We start from the raw sequence: 23,075 nt of genomic DNA on the forward strand, positions 1-23,075 counted from the left end.
GACTTTTTCTCAGGCTTCTATGTTTCTGTTCAGTTATTTCACTTGGCAAAGAAAATAACCTATTCATGAAATACACATACGAGCCAGAAAAAAAAAGCTCATTTTAGAAGATAATTTCAAATGGCACTTAGATCCTTTTGCATCTGAACTCTTAATTTGTAGCCAAAAATACATTGTATGGGTCAAAATTATTGAAGTTTCTTTTATGCCAAAAGTCATTAGGACATTAAGAAAAGATCATGTTCCATGAAGATATTTTGTACTGTAAATATATCAAAACTTAATTTTTTATTAGTAATATGCATTTCTAAGAACTTCATTTGGACAACTTTACTCAATATATATATATATATTTTTTTTTGCACCCTCAGATTCCAGATTTTCAAATAGTTGTATCTTGTCTATTCTAACAAACCATCCATCAGTGGAAAGCGTATTTATTCATCTCAATTATGACTGGTTTTGTGGTCCAGGGTCACATATGTACAAACATGCAAAATTCTGCCTCTCCAATTGGAGAATGGGCCGCATGCATTGATGCCACGTCTAATAAAAGTACTGTGATAAATGCGATACATTTTTAGAATAATGGTGTTCACTATTTTAATACGATGAACTATTTTATGATGTTCATTTGACCTCAATAAAGGCGTGTACAGTAAAGACAGCGAGCCATTAAAACCTCGAAAGTGCTATTATCGCATTCATCCGAATCAATAGGTTGCAAACAAGTGGGTTAGAGAAGAAAGTATAAACAAGCCAGCGCTGTCTCCCATTGGAGGAGGGCTCGGACGTGTCCTGTGAGGTCATCCCCATGGATGTGGGAGAAGCTGCGGGATGACGCCTCCCTCTGGCTCCGCCCTGCTGCAAACTCGACGCGGCTCGCGTTCATTTCATTCCTGCTCTCATTCCGAGCATTCTTCGCATCTCTATCGGTGCGGCGGAGATTCCCGTTCACATTCCCGGCCGGCCACAAAACACAACTTTACACAGTTTGCAAAAAACTATACAAACCCACACTAGAACAAAACAAAGGGGCCGAACTTAAATTTTGATATAAATAAAGCGGACGTTAAGGTAAGTTTTAAGGTAATTAGCCCTTGACGGCTTATCAGCAAACGATTGTATGGATTAAATTAAAGCAGACGAGCAAATGCAAAAGTGTTTTGCGCGATTATAGGCATGTAACGAGAGGGGTCGGGCTCAAAGTAGTATCTTTTCAATGGGATTTAGTTCGACGCTGCAGCAGCAACAGGGTGCTTTCACTTTGTCCACTGACTCAGTCTGACATAGCACGAAAATCTTTGACATTTTTCACATTTTTGTTAAAGAAGCTGACCTTGCGCGCTCGTGCTCTGCAGTAAGTCCTGTACATTTACACCAGAAACAATACGCGTCGTTTTGGGGGAACATTTTTTTGGACACTGATTATTGCATGAAAAGAATTTTGGACAAGATGACGGATCCAAATGTTGCTGTTTTCTCCTCCATAGTTGGCTACGCTGCACATTTGGGAGCGGAGCACAAATATAGCGCGGAGAGAGACTTGTTGCTCGCGTATCTTTGGCGTTTATTCACCAGCTTCTGTTCACATCTCTCCCGTAAGTACACTTTTGACTTTTCTTCTCTTTATTTAACCGACTTACGTAAACTCTTGGCATCTTTATTGACTTATATGACTCGTTATTTAACACTCACACACAGAACGACACGGAAAATGCTTTAATATTTGTGTCTTTTATTTTAACAACAACAACAACAACAACAACAGCAGCCCTGCGTACTTCGCACTGAACTTCCCAGACTTGGTTACTCTGGAGAAACTTTACTTCACTGTTGTCGTGCGATTGTAAAACCATCCCTTTCGTTTGTCCGAAGCTGCTAGATACAATTGTAGCAGTTGTTGACATTGTTTTAATGTATCAGCTTGTTTCAGAAAGATTACATGGAGAATCTGGCTGCTATTCCTCTGTCATTTCCTTTGTTGGGATTTGCCCGCCCTGTTTCTTATGGAGTAACGTCGTGCTTCGGCGCCTCGTATATTTGGGCTTTATAAACGACATTGCGGGTTAAAACACAGTTTGTCAATTAGCTTGTGTGTTTTAAAGCCACTTATTTAGAAACGCTGTTTCATCACAAGAGACGAAACTATGAACGTAACGATAGTAACAGCGTAGCTTAGCTTAGCACTTCATCAGTGACTAGCTTTAATACCAACTCCACTAACTATCCAGGCTTTTACCTAAAGGCGTAAAGATTATCATTCTACAGTGTTTTTAGCTAATTAATTCATTATGAAATCACACATGCCTCTGTTCCTCATTCACACCTCCAGCTGCAAAAACCCCAAAATAAAACGAGCTGTGAGTTTCACTTTTAGCCCATGAACTCTATATAATCAAGCTAATTATGATTCATCCATTATACAACCTTACTGTTGTTATAAAACTGTAACTTAGTATTAGTCACTAGGAAGCTTGTGAAAGCTTCTTGAAGTCAGAACCCTAATGATTTATTACAGTTTTAACTGTTGATACTTATTTTGGGTAAATCAGTAATGCCAAAGTCTGCAGGCCATTTTACTCTTTTGACCAATTTAAATGTCATCTTTAATGAAATTTGAGTTCACAACATGACAAAAATTATTCTGAATGGATGGAAACAAACTGGTTACAGCACAGGTGGAAATAGCTTAAGGTATCAACGGCACTTTTTCACGTTTTACAGTGTACAGTAGGAACAGTAGCTGTTTTATTATGTATTTCTTGTCTTTCTAATGCAAAACTTTTACACTGCTCTTACACTACTTTAATTCTTAACAGGAAACAAGTTCCTCTATTGTGTGTTTTGGGGAAAAGACCTCTTTTCTTGCAGTTAATTATTGTCTTATATTTCACATTGACCCTTTTATAAAGAAGGGTCCGAGCGACACAATGTGTTATTTGTGTCCTCTAGCTGGGCCATTATCATGTACTACAGTAAACAGATTGACTTCTATCAGATCTAACCCCTGACATACAGTATCACAGTGATGAGAAGCAAATCTGCTTGTTGTGTAAAATAGGCATAGCAATAAGTGCTTTGTGCTCACACATAGACCTGGTGAATACACGCTTGCTTGACATTTTCAAGTGAGAGAATTTGTCTTGCATTGAACCCATCACTTGATGTCGAACATCTGACTCTTGATCAGATGGTTCGAAAACAGAGGAACCTTATCAAGTACTCATTAGGCATATAAAAAAGAAACCATGCAATCGGAGTAGAAATATGTTTTGATGCAATGGTTAAATAGTTTCAAACTTAACCTTTAGTTTAGTGTGCTGTTTGGAGATATAGCTAATTTGTGATTTGTAAGTTACGTGCCGTTACTGTGTTATTAATATATTATTATTATTATTATGAATGGATTCTCTATGAATGTTGCTCACAGCATTGGTAGACATATGCAGGCTGCTTTGACAATGTATTACATAAAATGGAATTTTACATATATATTTATTTCCCAAAATACAACCGGGAAAACTTTTTAAGCTGATTTTCCTACTGCTTCCTTTTCAAATGAGGCTGTTTGAAGCTGTGTTTAGCTTCCAAATGTACCACATTGCCCTTTTCAATAATAGGGCTACAATCTCTGTTAAGGAAAATCGCATGTCACTGACCATAAATAATGAATTTGAATCGGGAGGAAAAAAACATAAATTTCAATACTTTCTGTTTCAGTGGTGCTCAGGAAGAAAGCAGTCTTTCAGTTGTGAAATGAGAAGAGAATAGGTGCATTGCTCAGACATAGTGGATTGGGTTACCTCTGGGAATGGAGGATTGTGGGGGAATGGGAGCGCATAGAGAGAACCTATTGTTTTTCCTGTTGCTGAGCCGGGGAGGAGTGTGTGTGAGGCTGTTGAATTGTAGAAGGCAAGCAGTGTTGTGCTCAAGCAGACATCTGGTTTAGACCCTTTCTGCACCTGTAAGGAAAAAATGCAAATTTGATCGTACGCTCCAAGCTAATACTGTGCCCAACGTTCGCTGTCCAGGCCGGGCTATTGTTATGTCAGCAACAGGCGGCAGTGGCTGTGGCACCATATGGCCCATGTATGCTTCAGATAAGATATCTGTTCCCTTAGCTTATCAATGGCATTTTAAATCGCTTCATATTTGAGTCGCCAATTTTCTGTTGCCCGCCATCGAAGTGTTTGTAAGAAGTTTCTTTTGAAAGGATGAAAGATCAAAAAGTCGAACTGAATATTCTCGTCTGACTGACATCCTGCATGCTAAACAATAGCATTTCCTCGGTTTGTATTTTGTATGTTCCCATGTGGGATGCTTGCTAACAGTCCGTTTGGAAATTTGTGTACGAATGACTGATGGAAATCAGATTGAGTTGGAATATGTAGCATATGCAAGTTCAGGAGTACTGCAATAAACTGTTAAATCAAAATCAAAAATGGTCTACCTGCTGTTGATCTGCTGACGAGACCCCCCCTGGAAACATTGCATCATCCTAGTGAATCATTTAAATAGTTGTTTTGAATAATATCCTAATGAGCGGTTTTCTTGAATTAACACCTGGCACATTAAAAACAAGCAATAGGTATTCAGAAATGCGCTCGTCCTCGCTAGGCGTATGTTCTCTCTCACATGTTGATGTTTTTATTGACTGCATGTGATTTATGTTCACTCGGTGGGCAGCGTGGAACAAATAGGTTTATAATGGCGATACACTATGAAATAGGGTTTACCTCAACAAGGCTACAACAGATATGAATGAACCGCACAAAAGTGCCTTTGCCACTTCTAGAAGCAGCTAACTCACTTTGCTCTGCTCTGTGGTTAGGGGTAATGTGAACTCCTAAACTCTGCTGGGAGACAGACCAACACAAACAGCCACGTCCTGTGTGTTTTACTCTTCATAGGCATCATTTCCTATTAGAATCTATCTGTGGTCGAACAGGAATCAAGATTATCGCCGGGAGGAAAAAAAAAATAAAAATCAAAGCCATGGAAAATATGAGATCCTTGGAAGGTCCTGCTTTTAACGATTGACATAATAGCAGACAAACGTTAAGAAGGAGTCCTGTATTACGTATTATACGAGGATGGTTATATTTTTCAGCAATATTCTTGTCTCTTCTCACAAGAGCGTTCTTCATGTAATGGAAACAGCTGTTATAAATAAAGAGCTGAACCGATCAGATGCCGTTTTGTATAAAACCCAAGTATTAGTCACTCTTTCCTGATTGATGAACTCAACAACAGATGTATTTATGATCTTTGGATGGACCCTCTGTTTTTGTTTGTAACACAATGTGATGTTTTGAAGAAAATGAATTACATACGTTGGACGGAGAAAAAAAAAGAAAGTGTCATAATGGTTGAAAGTTGGTTATTAACATCAAACTTACCAAAGATTGATTCTTCTGCTGCTCTCGCTACCACGAGCATCAAAACCACAGCTGGTACAATGATGTTTTAAAATGAATCAACGTCCGTCATGTATTGTTCACTGTTCACTCAATTCATGTTTAAACTAACGTCTAAATTAAGTTATGAATTTAGGGGATGAAAAATGCTGCCACTATGTTTTTTTTTTCTGTTGGAATTGTTTATATTAATTCACATGAACTGATTTAAATAGTAAAAAAAATGGTTAATAATGGCTAAATAGTGTAAACTAAACTGCCTTAGTGCTGTTTTCTCAGATTATACCAAGAGGTATTTTTAACACACTGTCTGGTTTACTTTTCCATCAGATTTATCACAAATACTGCTGTATTTTATCACAAATACTATGCTTGCTTTCATTCGTGTTTGTAGGGGGCCAAACCACCCCACTAAAAGAGCCCACAATATAGCAAATACCACAATTTGAGTAACTTGTACTGATGATGCTAATATTTAGTGTTTCTTAATAATTTGATACTGCACAAAAATGAATGCTTATAAACACTTTTTAAATAATGTTAAATAAAATAATAACACAATGGTATACCAACATTTTTTAGAAATGATTACAAAAAAAATATTATAAAAATTACTATAAAATTACTAAAACTAAATTGCTAAAACTACTAAAATTATTATGTTATTATAAAAATCATACTTTCTCAAGTTCTCAAAATAAGTTGTTTAAGAATTAAAAATATGTAAGTAAACAGTAGTTTAAAACAAGAAATAAATAACTTTTAAATTTTTTTGATTAATGTAACGTTTCTAAAACTTTTCTTCTTCAAATGTCACATTTTTCTACAATGTGTCACTTGCCATTTTGTAAAATAAATAGTTTAGTGTATACAGACAAATCCTTACTTTTCCCCCAAATCCTTAAATTTCTTTCAAATGTGTATCATAGGAAAAGGTCCACTTTTTTGTTTTCACGTTACTCTGAAAATTTCAGGTTGGATTTGAATCACCTTGTGGTGGAGCAAGAATATAGTTCTGTTCTGCTTAAACTGTGAAGCATTCATTATGACACAATGCACTTGTCCTATCTCAGACTTTGCAGTTGGTCAGGCTGAAATTAATTTTGCCTCTGTTTTTAAATTGTTTATTTATTGTTTACTAATCTAACGTAGGCTAAATCAAATGTTCATTTGCTACTTTTAAAAATTTGTGGTCGCTTAATCTTGTGTTACAAACAGAAACCAGTAGCCTGGAGTCTGAGCACGACCCACGGTAAATTGATTCTCCAAGGGAATAACTGAGTGTGGTCTGCTGTTTAGTTGTAACAACAAGCCCTTAAAGAAGCTGAGGTAAATTGCCACCAAAATGAAAAGCTGGCTCTTAGCCACTGACGTCATGTAAGTAAATGTGCTTCAGGACAACTGCCATAAAATGACTGCCAGCTACAGAGTGCACTTTGGTCCCGACGACCATTCCTGCAAGTGCTGTTCATGTTTTGCCCCCCACTGGTAATATTTTAAAAAATTGTGAGTATTCTGATTATAATGCGCTAATATGCTATGGAGCTATTTTTACATGCACACTATTTAAAACACAGAGACCACTTTAGTTTGAAGTTTAATTGTTGCCTGATTTTGGAGTGTTCTCAAAGTAAACATCAGAGATAGAAGAGATTTTCTGTGAATTCAAGAGCATTTTTGCTTGTTGTTAAACCTGAAAAGACTAGCGAGACCAGTTCCAACACTTCAAAGTTATAGCCTTGTAACTCAAACCAGATGGAGGGCTTAGTCAGTTCAGAGGAAGAAATTAATGTTGATACAAATGGCATCTGAACGACTTAAAAAAACAGTTATTCTGAAGAACTTGTGCTTTATATCTAATAAGATCCTTCCCGTCAGCCATCTATGGTATACTGTAATGTTGTATGTTCTTATTCAAGCAAGTTTTTCCATGACCAGACACATGTGAAAAGCAATCTCTGATCCATGAATCATTAGATGAGTCAGTTCCTGAAACCGCCATAAACCTCCAAGTTCTTGGCCACAGCTGAAAGCAGGAAATCCAGGCTTCAATAACTTCCTTTCCCAGAGCTGGCCACGCTAGTGGTTAGAGCGCCCTGTTCCTTGCTAGCAATAGGAAGATGTACGCCTGTGGAACAAAGACACTCAGCCACTTCATTTACTGAAACTGTTTATAATTTGTGGCCTGTATTCAAATGTCGAGCGTCCAGGATCTCTGGCACCATATTCAGTTCTCCTCCGTCGTAATAAATCCCTAGCAGGCTTTTCATTAATTGCTGCTGTATTGTTATCATGAGCGGCGGAGCCCGGGAAGATTCCCTCTGCCCTGGAGCTGGCCTGGATTTACAGGGGGAAGATACAGACTTTAAGCTACCTCTGGACATTAGTATGCAAAGTGGGCATGCACAATGAGTTTGAAATCTTGCTACAGTGCGGCCTTCAGCTTTGTAAACACCGCTTAACCTCTCCAATGCCTTATGCAAATACTTAGTTCCAGGGATATGGCTTGTTTCTTTTTAATATAAAGGTTGCAGTTGCTGCAAACATTTCCTATATGTTATTCCTCCATTGATTTAAAGGTGAAGTGAATCATTTTTAATGTTAAAGGGATACTCTTCTTTTGTGGAATATAGAATAAGATATTTTGAGAAATGTCTCTGTGTCTCTAGTCAGTAGGCTCCAATGTTATTTGGTTCCCGACGTTCTTAAAATTTCTTATTTTGTGTTCTGAGATAAAAGAAAAAAAGAAAGTTTGGAACTAAATGAGGATGAGTAAATGATGACAGCATTCTCATTTTTGGTTAAATTATCCTTTTAACAAAAGCCACCAGTGAACAAATTACACTCTAACAGTATGGTTTATTCTTTAAACTTTATACTAAAAACAGTCGAGTATAGGTATAAGTACCCTGAAAAAAGTGTCAAATGTTACCTCAAGGATCTATTTTCTATTTGACTGGACCCATAAACATGATTTTCTATCATATAAGCACTTAATATTTTATCAAATAAATACTTTTAAATACAATTTTTTTTTTTTTTGTTGGTTTATGCTGAATATACTAGAGAGACTCAGTATTAAGATTACAACATCATGTATTTATTTTTTAGTATTTTTTTATTTTAGTATTTATAGGAATTACACTAAAAATGTTAACCTAAAATGTGGTAAAATCCAAATTCAAGAAGTCAATAATATTCAAAGCAAACTAATTTACAGTTACAAAACCACATCCAAGGGTTCCTGATCTGGCAGAAATGGCTTCTTAAAGATATAGTTCATCTAAAAAATTTTTTCCCATCATTTACTCATCCTCACGTTGTTCCAAACCTGTGAATTTCTCTCTTCTGTTGAACATAAAAGAAGATATTTTGAAGAATGTGGGTAAGCAAACAGTTACTGGTAGACATTGACCTCCACGGTAGAGAAAAAATACTATGGAAATCAATGGCTACCAGCAACTTTCTTCAAAATATCTTCTTTTGTGTTCAACAGAAGAAATTCATACAGGTTTGTAACAACACGAAGATGAGTAAATGACAACATTTTTGTGTGAACTGTCCCTTTAAGGAACCTATTTTAATTTTGAACTTGTATTAGACTTTAAGAAACTTTAACATTTTGTAATACGGTCAGGACTGATTGTCATTGAACTTTTTGAACTGATGCTCTTTCAAAATAATATTTTTAAATAGCATTGCTCAACCTGACCTGCTGGGTGGTTTTACTAGCATGTTAGCGCAGAGCCCGGTGGATGGGTCTCATCTGGTCGCCGCTGCTCATGAGGCACCAATAAACACAGGCGCATCCCTTTGCCTATGGATGACAAACAAACAGCGTGTCAGAAAATTCCACGTGACCTTTCCGCCATTAGTGCTGTGGTGGGAAGAAGTGATTTATGACAGATGGAGGTGCACTCCAAACAGACGCTGTCTTTGACATGCTGGGACTTGTGAAATGCAGATGGCTTCTCTGCTCATCACTGCCATTTCATTCCTCATGCCTCAGCGCATGTCGCTCGGCCCGTGTCCTCAGCTCTGGCTGGGAAATCTCTTATCACAGGCAGGAGTTACTCACAGCTTTTATTACTTGTTTTATATGCACTGTTTCCACACTTGTTTAACATCTACGCAAGTTGGGACGGTGGAATTTGATGCGTATTGTGATAGACATGCTTTTTTTAATAAGGTCAACTAATGCATCCTAAAGAAGCGTGGATAAGGTCAGCGATATTGAAGTATAATTGGATTCTTTATTGTTATTTCAAGAAATACATTAATTTCATTCCAGTCCTGATTGTTTTCTATTTTGGAACACATAGAGCAGAATTTTCATGCAGGTTGTTTCTGTGCAATTTACGTTGTTTATTCTCTATTCAAAAATGCTCCATCGAATTTAATTTTTCTCATAATATGTACCTCTTCATGATGCACAAATAAGATTATAGCCTAAATTTTCTTGTGTTCCTCACACAAAGCTATTATAAGGCTTCGGAAGTCTTAGTGCATGAGCAGTATAGACTCTACTTTTTCCAGTCATTCATTTGGTCACCATTCACTTTCATTGTATGGAAAAGAGCATGAATGAACATTCTTCAAAACAATGGAAGAACGAAAATCATGCGGGTTTGGAATGACATGAGGGTGAGTAAATGATGACAAAATGTTCATGTTTGTGCAAAATATTACTTTGAGCCTCAGACAGGAAATGGGACTAATGCCTCTGCCCTTCCATGTGCCATGGGTGTGATGGGCCAAACATTGCACATGATTGTGGCGCATTGGAGTCAGGTGGAGAAAGTTGTTTTGACAGGCCCTGTAAATCAATCCAGCTCTCTGGCCAACAGAAATTGATCCCAAAGCGGCCCAGAGTTGCAGCACCGGGCGGTAAGCTTCAGGCCTCAGGTTTGAGTTGGATGCTATCAGATGGTTTCACCGCATCTAACCCCATCGGTTTAAAGAGGCATGAAATAAACGCTTGGGTCTTGCCAGCAGGAGAGCGCCGGTGGCCGTCCACTCCACTGGACCTTTGCTGTCTGCTTTAGGAGATTGGTCGTGAGAGACTCAATCATTGATTCATCAGCGCTCTGGGACTTTAGATTTATTCATGAAACCAGCAGAAAGGTAGTATAAAACAGATCAATTGATTTTCTCTTTCTGTGCAAACAGAGATTCTTGGAGAGCTCGTAGACTTGGGAAAAACTCAAAAAGCATTCCTAATGATGTTTACATACCTGCTTAGTTCAAAAATGTTTTGAAATCAAATAAGAAAAGTTTAAATATTTAAAGAAAGAGATATCGCAAGACCTAGAAAGTTACATGCGGCAAGAAAACTGATAATTGGCTGACAAGGCATTTTGATGAAGCATTTTGATTTTGTTTCAGTCATTGAAGACTTTGGTTTCTATGAAAATATGTTATTATGCAAACAATGTTAATGAAATTTGAATGGCCCCTTTCAATTTCAACTTAAAAATTAGTAAAATTGCCTCTCAAGGTTCATGCGTTGTACTAAAGTCATTTCAAACATTCCAACGATAATGAATTTGTTAGGCGGACGGATGCGGCGTGTGGAATCTCAGTTATGTCTCGCTGCCATGAATATGCATAACTTGATGCAGCTTGTTCCAAACAAGCGTACTTTGAAATACTTCAGACATTACTGAAATAATTCCCCGCATCAAATAATGCACAATATGAGGTATTTAGTAATTATATGGTAATTATAGTTATTTATTCAGGGACCTTAACCACTGTGGGTCATTATGGGGTCAGTGAAAGTCGTTCACTGAACCATTATTGCACCTTCAGTGATAACGGCACAAAAGGAGTCCGCACAGAAAATTACATTTCAGACCTCTCATCTTCTATTTCATTACCTCAGCCCTGTGCGATGGCTGAAATTGGTTCTCTTCATTTAGGGAGCCAAATTCCTGCTTAGCTAGAACCTGAGTGGTTTATGTAATCTGTCGATAAGTGTCATCTCCCATCATGCCGTGTCACAGCCACGGGCCGCTCTCACCATGGCATTCACTTGTTGCCTGCTTCCTCCTTTATCTCGCTAATAAGACCATTTCCATGGTGCTGCAGACGGGCAGATAGGAACATGCAATTATTTGTTAAGGCTGCAACTGTTTCCACAGGTGACATTCCTGCCTCTTAGAAGCTGTGATAATTAGTGTTCTAACAGGCTGTGGCACACTAGACTTTGGCTTTGACAGGCTTGTGACCAGAGCCAGAGATGTAGGAAGCTGTTCTCGCTAAAGTTAGTGGAGAGCCACTTATCTCGCACCTATGAATGTTCGGCGCTGTTGCTTTCGCCTAGTTCAAGTTCAAGCTCAAAGCTATGCGCAAAACTATGTAGTTTCAAAGTTGACTGATCAGTCCTAATTAGAAGACATGTATAATTGGTCTGTTTTTGGGTTTATTGTCGAAATTTACTGTTTGTAACAAATGTACGTTTTCACTTTTTAATCAGCAATCAAAAGTCAGATTTCAATATGAACTTGATATATTTCTCTCATTATTTGAGCTGTGCTAACAATATTAATTTAGTAGATCTTACTGTACATCAGCAATTTCAATTTTTTTCTTAAAAGTTTAATTCCTAAGACATTTTAAAAAATATATATATATCCAATTTAAGTTCACACCAGAGTTATTTTAATATTACTTATGTTCTATAGTAGTATTTATTAATTTATTAACTTTTTTTCAATTTGCATATTTTTCATAGTTTTGTTATGTGCTTTCTGCATTTTCATTAGTTTTTTTAAATATATGTTTGGCTTTAATTTTATTTCAATATTAGTTTTAGTAATTTTAATACTTCAACTTCAGCATTTCATACAAGTTTTTTTAAGTGTAATTCTTCCATGCAAAATGTATACTTTATTTAATCTTTTTCAATTTAAGAAAAAAAAAAGATTTTTAATAGTTTTAGTTCTAGTTAACACTAAAACACTGCTTCTAAGAATTCCCAAATGTCTTGAAGAGCTAAAAACCAATCAAAATTTACTAATGCTGAAATTAAATTAAACCTTTTTGGAGAAAAAAAAAACTGTAGAATTTAAGACAGTCAATTAATAAAATTCCTGTTTATTAAATTTAATTTAACATGTATAGAACTTCTCAGAATATGTATTATTGCAAAGCGGCTTTATCGTGATTAGTGGCTTGCAATTCCCAGCAAGCATCACACAAGAAAACTACCTTATGTTTAGGTCTTCTTGGAATCAGTATCCACAGAATGAACAGAAAGCTCTGCAGATTTCCACAGAATTCAAAAGCAGGCCTTTGACAAAATTCTACACGTCCATTACCACTTGCATGTTCATAAATATTTTAGATGATCATATAATGCTTTTTTTCTACTAATAATGTGTGTCCTCTCACCCTCATTCAATGAATTTTACCATATTTAAATATCTTCCACAGAAAATAGAAAAAAGTACCCAGATCCACATGGCTCTACTTATGATCCTTTACACAATTGCTTGTATATTATAATTATTCAGAATAGTTTGATATAATAATGACAAGTTAATGAACATGGTGTTTTTAGTATTAGACATTGTGAAATGATTTAAACGGCTGTAGCACATAAACCGTTATGCCTTACGAGACCCGGAGCAGAGCGTACACCACTGCAACAAGAGATGTGCAAACACAAATATGCTATTGAAATGCAAATTCCCACCACAAAAGAGTAACCTCTTAAAGAGCACATTTATAAACCTTATTTGAGGCTCCTAAGCAATATATGAACTATAATGTAATATATTCATTATATCACAGCGGAAAAGCATCAAATCTATGTACTCACAGTAGTTACTGTGTACATTTATACAGTGCTTCACTAATAACTTGTTCTCTTCCACACGTGACTCACTTTGCTTGGTTTTAAATAATCTGAATAATCGGACCATGCAGGCATGTGTTCAGTTTAATGACAATGATGAAACGCCCCCACAGACATGTTCAGAGCTCTCCGTGTCACCTCTCATACGTTTCCTCTCTTCCGCATCCCGAGCTCTGGAGTTGTTGTGGGAGAGACTATATAATGGCATGGAGTTGTGAGGGAGGCATGTTCAGGCACATCCTGGCTCTGATCTGCTGGTGTATTATCAGCACCACACACCTATAATGCAACACAAATTTGCTGACACACTTGAGCACACAAACACAAAAGCTTGCATGCATGCACACACATATGCATGCATAGAGAGGCATAGAAGTGAATGAGTTTGGACGTCTCTAATGTGTGCAGAAGGTTAACGGTTTTTGGTTTGGTGCCTCAGGCTAATACAGGGAATTACAGCTTGATTGGCAGCCGCCATATATGAAAATAAAAATAACAGTCCATTCTGTACGATACTGTGGGCGCGTATGATCACAATCATGATTATTCATCTCATGCAGGTTTTAAACAAAGGAATAAAATAATATTTATTAGGTTACTTCCTAAAATCAGGCAATATGATGATTATAAGAAGCAGTGTTATATCCATAAACCCAGCCAGGCCAGGCCTGATACAGTTTATAAGGCAATACGATATTCTATTTCCTTTTTTTTTTTATATCTGTTGTTTATTCACAAAGGTTTTACATACCTCAGCAAGATGAATACAAAAAGTACACATTCAGATGAAAGACTATAATGTTGAAATTATATATTTGAATATGTGATATACTTTGTTCTGAGAATTAATTTTAGGCCAGGAAACAGAATTTGATTTAAGATATTCAAAAGGAAAATTAGCGAATTTTTTTTTCCCCTGTAGGTATTATGTGTAAGCGTATGCTCCATGCAACATGCAGGTGCTCACATTGTTTGAGCACAGAGCAGCACTTGTTTCTCCATTATAGTGTAATTTTTAATGAATCAAAATGGAGAGGCTTCCAGCTACATCCTTTTTCACTCCTGCCAAAATGCATTTGTCAAGGCTTTTTGGCTGTGTGTTCCTGGTAGCTGCTACGCCATAAGGAAATCTCACTTTGTTTGCCTTTCTGTAATCTTTGTGGTAGTTTATTACGTATTTCAAGATGTTTTATTAGGTAAGACCAAAATCTTTGCGTTTTGGAAGTGAAAGTTCCAAGTCTGTTTATTAAAAATATGACTATACCAGTCACTTATATATATGTAGGTCTCACCGTAATGGCTGCATGTGCGAATTAAATGAACTTCATGGTCAAAATGCCATCTTGCTGAGGTATTAATACATCATATACATTTCAAAAGAAATATCTATTGGTTTTAATATATTTAAATTCATTTTAGCTTTTAATTTTAAAAAAGAAACTTTGCAACTAATTTTAATTACAAATTCCAACACCATAAAGTCTGTATTAATGTAGTATATCAAATAATCGTGCGTGCCATGAAGTGAAAATTATGCCAAAAATGTAAGTGAAATACTTGAAGGCTACGTGACATTGTTTTCATTTAATTGATTTTTTTTTAAATATCAGTATTTAAACTTTTTTTAATGAAGGAGCTTCTTTAATAGCATATTTTTGTATTGGTGTCTGTCGTGAAATTGCACTGATATTGGCGTCAGCCTCTCAGATTTTTAGTATTGTGACAACATTAGTTTAGATAATATTAAAGTGTTAGTTTCAAATAATTACTTTCATTGCTCTTAATTCTTTTGAAAGTTATGTCTGTTTCTCTCAGGCGTAAATTTAATAAGCTCCCTCCTAGAAGTAAAGAAATGGTCCCAGCAAACATTTAACTACTGTTTGTCTCTATTTAGACAAGACATGTAAGAACTGACAGTTTGCTGTGAAATTTTCCTGAGAGCACTCACAATAAGACAGAGACCTCATAGAGTTGTCTTCCTAAATGATGTTCACTTTTGCAAAATACCGAGCGCATTTTGTTTTCCTTTTACATTGCTGTAAGTCTTGCAAAGGATTTTCTTGGTCCCATCTGATGAATGACTGCTTCATTATCAATTGCAGGGGAAAAGGCTAAAAGATAAAATCCTGCTTTAATCATACTCCCATTTATTGTGCATGTTGAAGTAATCCAATAATGCAGCGCTCTCGAACTAGGCGGAAATTATCATTATCTTTTAGGCGGCATTGATGTGGGTCTCCCATGAGAGATGTTGCATGAAATAGTGGCAGAGGTGAATCAGTTACGTTGATGTATCGAAGGCTAAATGATCATCGAGGGACTTCAGCCATGTAGTGTGATTAGGCTGTTTTTAGGCTATTGATTTTTTTCTTTAACACTCGTTTCTGTAAATGCATGTTCATTTCATATTTGATCTGCAACAGCAAACATTGCTTGTTTTTACTTGTAAATGCAAATGTTACATTTAGAAGTAACTGGCCTACAACCCATGGCCTGGTCTCTAACATTTACCTAAGCATATGACCAGGGACAGGGATCCGCGGCATTAGGTTGACTGTTTCTCTTCACTAAAGAGCGCCTGCCTATCTAGAACCAGCTACTACACTTTCCATTACCATCAAAGGCAGAATAACCTCCAATTAATGTAAGTGGAAATGTAAATTCAGAGTAGATCCATTTGGTCTGATGATAAAACTCTGAGCAGCGAGTGGTTAGAAATTGCCATGGTCTAGTATTATTCTGAGCATCCATCTCGTGCAGTTTAAGCTTGGCATTCATCTTGTGCAAACTAAGCTTTAATTGCTATCACATTTTACTACGAAGGCTTAAATAATATTTTGAAAATATGGTCATTTGCTAAGTGTGATATGTCGTTTAGGATAGACAAATGACTGTGAGTTGTCAGTAGGGTTTGTAATATTATCAAAAATGCCTTACGTTTGTTTTTCAAATGATCTTGATTTTACACCCCAATGTTATGTAAAATGCATATAAAGCAGAACAATTCGCTACAGGTTACCAAGCTGCTGTAATGTTGGTCACTAATAAATATGTGACACTTGACTGTAGTGTGTGACTTTGTGGCATTGTTACAGGTGCTCATGTTTCCACAAATCCCAGTTTGTTCACTTAGTGTTTAGTAAAAGTGCAGAATGTGCTTTTATTCAGGCATAGCTGGCATACATGTAGTAATACATTGTTTGTAATACAGAAGTGGGACATACTGCCACATCATAAAATTGAATCTTGCAATCAGTCTTGTACTTTTAACAATTCTTGACATGTCATTCTTAACTCCATGGTTTATACTTGTAAAAGTGAAGAGGAAGGTTGAAACTGCCATGGAGTATGAACCATGGAGCTAAAGCCAAAAATGAAAATTCTGTCATTAATTACTCACCCTCATGTTGTTCCAAACCTGTAAAACCTTAGTTTATCTTCAGAACACAAATTAAGATTTTTGGGATTAAATTTCACTGAATCACTGATGTCACATGGACTATAAAATATTTTTGGCCAGACAAAACCTGCACACAGGCTGTATGTAAATATAACTCTCTGTAAATCCACTCTCTGACACTAGGTGGCACTTATGGAACAGCAGAATTACAGCTGTTTCCCGTAAACTTCATGGACAAAGCAGAACTGCAATTAAGAACACTAGTTTATTAGGTAGGCTATTACATGGAGCGAAGATGCAAACAAAATGCCATTGAATCTTTTCTGCAGAGGTACATTCATATAATTAATTAATTAATACATTCCCTTAGCACTCTTTTGAAACCTCACAGGTTTCTGCTATGTTTTCACTCAGAACGAACCTACTCTGCATGCTGTGTGCACGTGAGAGTGTTATTTAAACTTTGCTTTATGCTGGATAGTATTTATTTATCCTCAGCTGTTCAAATCGCGGTTTTGATGATAATTCAAATAAGATACGGTAAACAGGAATTTTTATCATGATTTCTCATCAAACCGGTAATCGTTCCATCCCTACAACTTTACAATTTTTTTACAGAGTAAAAACTCACTTCAATAAATATTAGTGCTGTCAAACGATTAATCGCATCCAAAGTAAAAGTTTTTGTTTACATAATATATGTATGTGTACTGTGTATATTTTTAATGTATATAAATACACACGCATGTATATATTTCAGAAAAGTTTTATTTTTATATATATTTATTTATAATATAAATTATATGAATATAAATAAAGACATGCAAATACATGTAAATATTTCCAATATACTGTATATACTGTATGTGTGTGTATTTATATATACATAATAAATATACACAGAACACATACATATATTATGCAAACAAAAACTTTTATTTTGAATGCGTTTAATCGTTTGACAGCACCACCTAACTTTGGCTTACTACTTTCAATGCACTAATAAATTTTATCTTGCATACTAAACAATGGATAGCATAAAAATTGGAAAACGGCATATGAAAGTCAATGTCCCAAGGCAGGTATTTTCAGTCATGCAAATATATTTCCTTGATATTTCAAATCGGGAATAAAATTAGACAATTTTATAAAAAATTATACTACTGTAGCTCTAATCACTCTCACAAAACTTATTTTTCAGGCTGGTCTAGCTAACGCTTAACTAAATGTACCTGTTGAAGTTGGATAGTTCATGTCACTTTGAAACCGCACCCTCTTGTCACTGGTATTTTTCTATAGGGAAGTCAAACTCCATCAGGCGAAACAGACGTGTTGAGACATTGGCCTTAGCTCCCTCTCTCAAGTAGGCCACGTGTGGCCGAGGGACCAATGGCAGCCATTTTTCAAGAAGGCTTTCTGTTAGCAAATGGGAGCCAGTACTGCAAGGATAGCTTAAGAAAACATGTTTATCTACGCTGAGCTCCTGAGCGTTCCCCTCAAACTGGCCATCTTTAAACAGTTTGTATATCTGACAGTGGGGGGAGAATGCGGCTCCAAGATGAGGTACTGCACTGAACAACCACATTATGTTTGCAGCAGCGCTGGAAGTGATTACCATTGTAGTTCATTATTCAGTTAGGTTGGAGGGGGGAGCATGAAGGCCCAAACCATTTAGTGGTCAGAAAGGGGAGGCTTTTTTTCCTCTCTCATCAGTCTGTGAGTCTGTTCTGCAGTGTCAGCATTCAGCACACAAACACGGAATTCAGTAAAAGCTCCCTCCACTCTCCCAGAGCGTTTTTCCCCCTTTTTTTCCAACAGCCTGTTCCCTTCCCCCTTCGTGAACTGACATTCTAGAAGAAACATATGCTGCTAGTCCCACATCACAACAGCTTGTGCTGGCTGAATGGAAGCAGGCACGGAGAGAGGAAGCTGTCGGGAGGGTGGGGGAAGAGGTGGAGTGGCACACAAAGTAACAGGGAAAGTCACCCCTTATTCACCCCAAGTTTCAGTTTCAGTTCGAAAATGTCAGATGAAGCTCTTGTCAAGTCGCTTTGGATAAAAGTGTCTGCTAAATGAATAAATGTAAAATGTAAATGTAGATACTTAAGTAAAATGGTTGCAAACTGTGTAAATGACCTTTAAAAAGTGCAGTATCACAAATGTGCCCACATGCATACGTATTTGGAAGGCATTTTTCAACTTCCTGTGAGATTTTATTTTTATTTATTAGAGTTCACTATTGTATGTTGCTCAGGTTATTCAGATTACAGAATAGATGTTAGGTCATTATTAAATTTCATTGGAATATGATAACAGTATTGGCCCATGTTGACAAGCAGGGGCAAACCCGAGACCAGGCAGCTGGGGTTTATATTGTTCTCCTTTCGTCAGAGGAGTTTTATGGTTTTTATGCAATTTTATGGAGATGCCAGGCAGTTTTAGGAAATGTTTGAAGGTTAAACCTTCTAGTCAGAAACTTAATTTCCTCAGGCAATTGGATTTCAGTTACAATAATCTTACAAGCATGTCTCCATATGAAAAAATTAGAGTAATTTAGGGAGCGCTACATTCATGTCAGTATTCCCACTTTGACTGTCATTTTAACGAAATGAGCAAATTCAATTTAACAGTGCTATGTAGTTAAAGCTGAAGTGTGTAATTTTTTTCAATGTTAAAATGCTTTCTCTAATGCCAGTTTAATGTGCAGAGACAACTATGAGAAAGCCATTCACTGAATTCACCAAAGAGGGCTACCTCTTTAAAACTTAGCTCTATTTTTATGAATGGTTGGAAATGTTTTGGCTCAACCAGTGGCATGAACTGAAAATGATCCTGCCACCGCACAACTGCATCACCTGATATCTCAGTGACAGACATCTGTTCTGGAGAGAGTAACCACAACTCTGTCTTTGTTTATTGTCACTTTCAGGATTCACCCTAGTCTGCTCCAGGCTTCGGCTTGGAGGTCCCAACCACCACCATTGATCCCAGCAGCTGGAGTGGCAGTGAAAGCTCTGCCGAGGATATTGAGAGGATGAGCGACTCGGCAGACAAGCCCATTGACAACGATGCTGAGGGGGTGTGGAGTCCTGACATAGAGCAGAGCTTCCAGGAGGCACTGGCTATCTACCCGCCCTGTGGACGCCGCAAAATTATCCTCTCGGATGAGGGCAAGATGTATGGTAAGAACTCAGTGGCTCTTCCAAAGTGTTCACCACAGGATATGGCCCGAATCAGTTCATATGTTTCTTTGGAAACCCAGTCAACAGGAGAGAGAAAAATGCAAGGTGTTGATTTCTAATATGGCAAATAACAGATTTTTCTTACAAGTTGCAAACGCTAAATCTCTTTAATGGTCATCTGAGGTTTTGTCCTAAGCACAACCATTGATCACGACAACTGGCCACTAAGGATCACTTGGTTTCCAATTTTTGTCTCACTGGGCGGCCCCCGGACACAATGACGTCTAGTTGGTCCAAAATCTTGCTCAATGGCTGTTAAATCAACAGGAAATCAATATTGACCTGGTTTTGTAATACATGTTCCTGGCCTTGTTGACTGCAATTCAGGTCATTCAGTGAAAATTTGATTTAGTAATTTTTATATAATAATAATCATAATAATAATAATTATTATTATATAGCCATATTGACATAATCACAGATTTATGGCCAAATATTCCCTACAAACAAGCACAGCAAACCTGATTTTTTTATCCCTATTGTCATTTATATGAGAAAAATCATAATTAGATTTTTCAAAAAATCTGCCTATATCGTGCAGAACTAATGAATGGTATATTTTTTTAGAATAAGTTTTTACCTGTTTTATTTTATATATTTCTACAAAATAGTGTCACATTTTAGCACCACAAATGAATAATTATTGTCTTATCGGTATTGGACCAAATGTTATTATTGGTGCATGCATTGCTTCTTTCACGATCGATTTCTGAAACAACTTTCCTTTTCAACAGACGGCGCCAAGCCCTATTATTTTTCTCTTCTTCTGCCACCTGACCATTTTTAAGAACCAACCCATTACAGGTGGAAAAAATTAGATTCTAGATCCTTTTTTCTTATTGAAAGTCCAGTTTCACATTCCATTATTAAAGTAAAATAGATTGTCACTGTTTTCATGTTAAGTATGTTGAAATATTTCATTTTTTACTGTGGACAGAGATATTACTTGTTGCTGGTAACTTGTCACTTTGCGTCTGGTTAAGACATGTCGTCAATGTCACATGACAAAGTAACAACACGAATCCACTACGATGTAGCGTCAGCGTTCAGGGCTCTTGGATCGTCCCAGAGGTGATCGCTAGAGGTGAGAAGTGAAACGGAGGGCTCTGAGGAATCGCATGAGAGTGAAGTGGTGGAGCAGATGAGAGCAATTGTCAATCAGGAATCTCTGAAGTTTTGGCGGGCCTCTGCAGTAGGCTTCCCATTCGTTCAGTTGTTGAGTAGTGGGAGTGTAAGTAAAGCAGCATGAACTATTAGTCAGGAGCAGATGGTACTGCGGCTGTCACCAGCTGTGCCACCCCCTCCTCCTCTCCTGCTCCTGCCGTCCTCCCCCTTTTCCTCCATTCCTGGCTGGGTGATGTCATGGAAAGAGGGAATATTTTCTTTCTGCGGTGTTGGAGTCCTTCGCAGCTTGTCAGTGTCAAGTGAAAGCAGAAGGCCCTCGGGGCATTCGTTTGCAGCTGTCATGTGACCCCTCCGACCAAATGAAATGTAAAGTTTAGGAGTGGCAGCAAAGCCTCTCAGCTGCCATTACAAAAAGCGTTTCGGGCCACACTGCCACCAAAACACCCTACATAGCCTCTGCTCTCAAACGCACTTTCATTCACTCCCTATTTCAGGATTAAAGCATGAAAATAGGGTTGGCTAACCAGTTTTAAACGATCAAGTCCAAGTGCAAGATTCAGCAGTGCTCAGACTGATATAAAGAGAGTTTATTTTGTGGTTTTCTTCATAAGTTCATGCAGAAACTACAACTTAAAACCAGAGTTTACAACAAATAATTTACATTACAATTTAAAAGTTTGGAATCATTAAGATTTTCAATGAAGTATCTTATGCTCTCAAAGGCCCTAACTGTAAAAACAGTAATTGTGAAATATTGTGACTATTTAAAATGCCTGGTTTCTGGGTTTATATTATATTATATTGAAATGTAATTTATTTTTTTGATAATGGCAAATCTGTATTACCCTTCAAAAATCATTATAATATGCTGATTTAATTCTGATTTAATGCTGCTTAACATTTTTAGGGGTATGAATAACAGTATTTATATATTTGACCATTTAAATAATTAAACAGTTTTTTTGTTGCATTGGCAGATTTGTCACTGCTTTTAACATAAATCATATGAATTAAATGTATTTTTTCAAGGTTTATGCAATGGAACTTCAAACTTATATTACTTTCAAGATAATTCTTTAAAAAGGAGCCATTGTGCCTCTCACATAAATTAATATGGTTTTAAATGTAGGTATTTTTAGTGGGAAAAAAGATACAGATTAAGAACAGGAATTTTTGCATTCATGAACAGAATTGTGTACAGTAGCACAAACAGTCCTGAATTTTCTATTACCATTTGCTGTATATCATTTGTACAGAAGAAGTAATATGTGACCCTAGACCAGTCTTAAGTCGCTGGGGTATATTTGTAGCAATAGCCAAAAATACATTGTATGGGTCAAATTGATTAATTTTACTTTTATGCCAAAAATAATTAGGATATTAAGTAAAGATCATGTTCCATGAAGATATTTTTTCAATTTCCTACTGTAAATATATCAAATATATTTTTGATTAGTAATATGCATTGCTAAGAACTTCATTTTGACAACTTTAAAGGCAGTTTTCTCAATATTTAGATTTATTTGCACCCTCAGATTCCAGATTTTCAAATAGTTTTATCTCGCCCAAATATTGTCCAAAACATACATCAACAGAAAGCATATTTATTCAGCATTCAGATGATGTATAAATCAAAATTGTGAAAAATTGACCCTTATGACTGTTTTGTGGTCCAGGGTCACATATGTGAGCCAATATAGAACGAACAGGAAATCTTAATGACAAAATCACCTGACAGCGTAACCAGTAGAGAGCCGCTGACTTGTGCAGAGATTGACCAGAGGTCAGCTTTAGCAGCTGTTCAGGGTGTCCGGTTGCATGTTTACTCAATAGCGATGTCCATCATAGCCTCCAGTGTAATGTTTCACAGTCCTCCAGACCACAGGCAGAGACAACAAGAAAGTAGCACAGTACATTATTACACATGTAATACGTATTACAAGCAGATGATCGCATACTGTAGACAAATCAGATTTGTAAACAAATCACTGCCAGCAAAGTTTAGACTTGCTGCTATAAAAGCATAT

The 23,075-nt window shown here is 36.8% G+C and overlaps 1 protein-coding gene across 3 annotated transcripts in view; it reads left to right on the forward strand.

The window, feature by feature from the left end:
* The first annotated feature begins 930 nt into the window (after nt 1–930).
* LOC306885391 (transcriptional enhancer factor TEF-1) overlaps nt 931–23,075 on the forward strand; it is a 72,351-nt gene continuing 50,206 nt past the window's right edge. For all 3 annotated transcript variants that reach the window (XR_013785529.1, XM_079441860.1, XM_079441861.1), the window contains exons 1-3: nt 931–1,077; nt 1,494–1,601; nt 19,611–19,863. Coding sequence is in view for 2 of the 3 variants with exons in the window: in XM_079441860.1 (XP_079297986.1) it covers nt 19,716–19,863 (148 nt within the window). In the remaining variant the exon portion in view is untranslated. The remainder of the gene's footprint in view (nt 1,078–1,493; nt 1,602–19,610; nt 19,864–23,075) is intronic.

The sequence above is a fragment of the Barbus barbus genome, assembly GCF_936440315.1.
Source record: "Barbus barbus genome assembly, chromosome: 2".
Classification (NCBI taxonomy): Eukaryota; Metazoa; Chordata; class Actinopteri; order Cypriniformes; family Cyprinidae; genus Barbus; species Barbus barbus.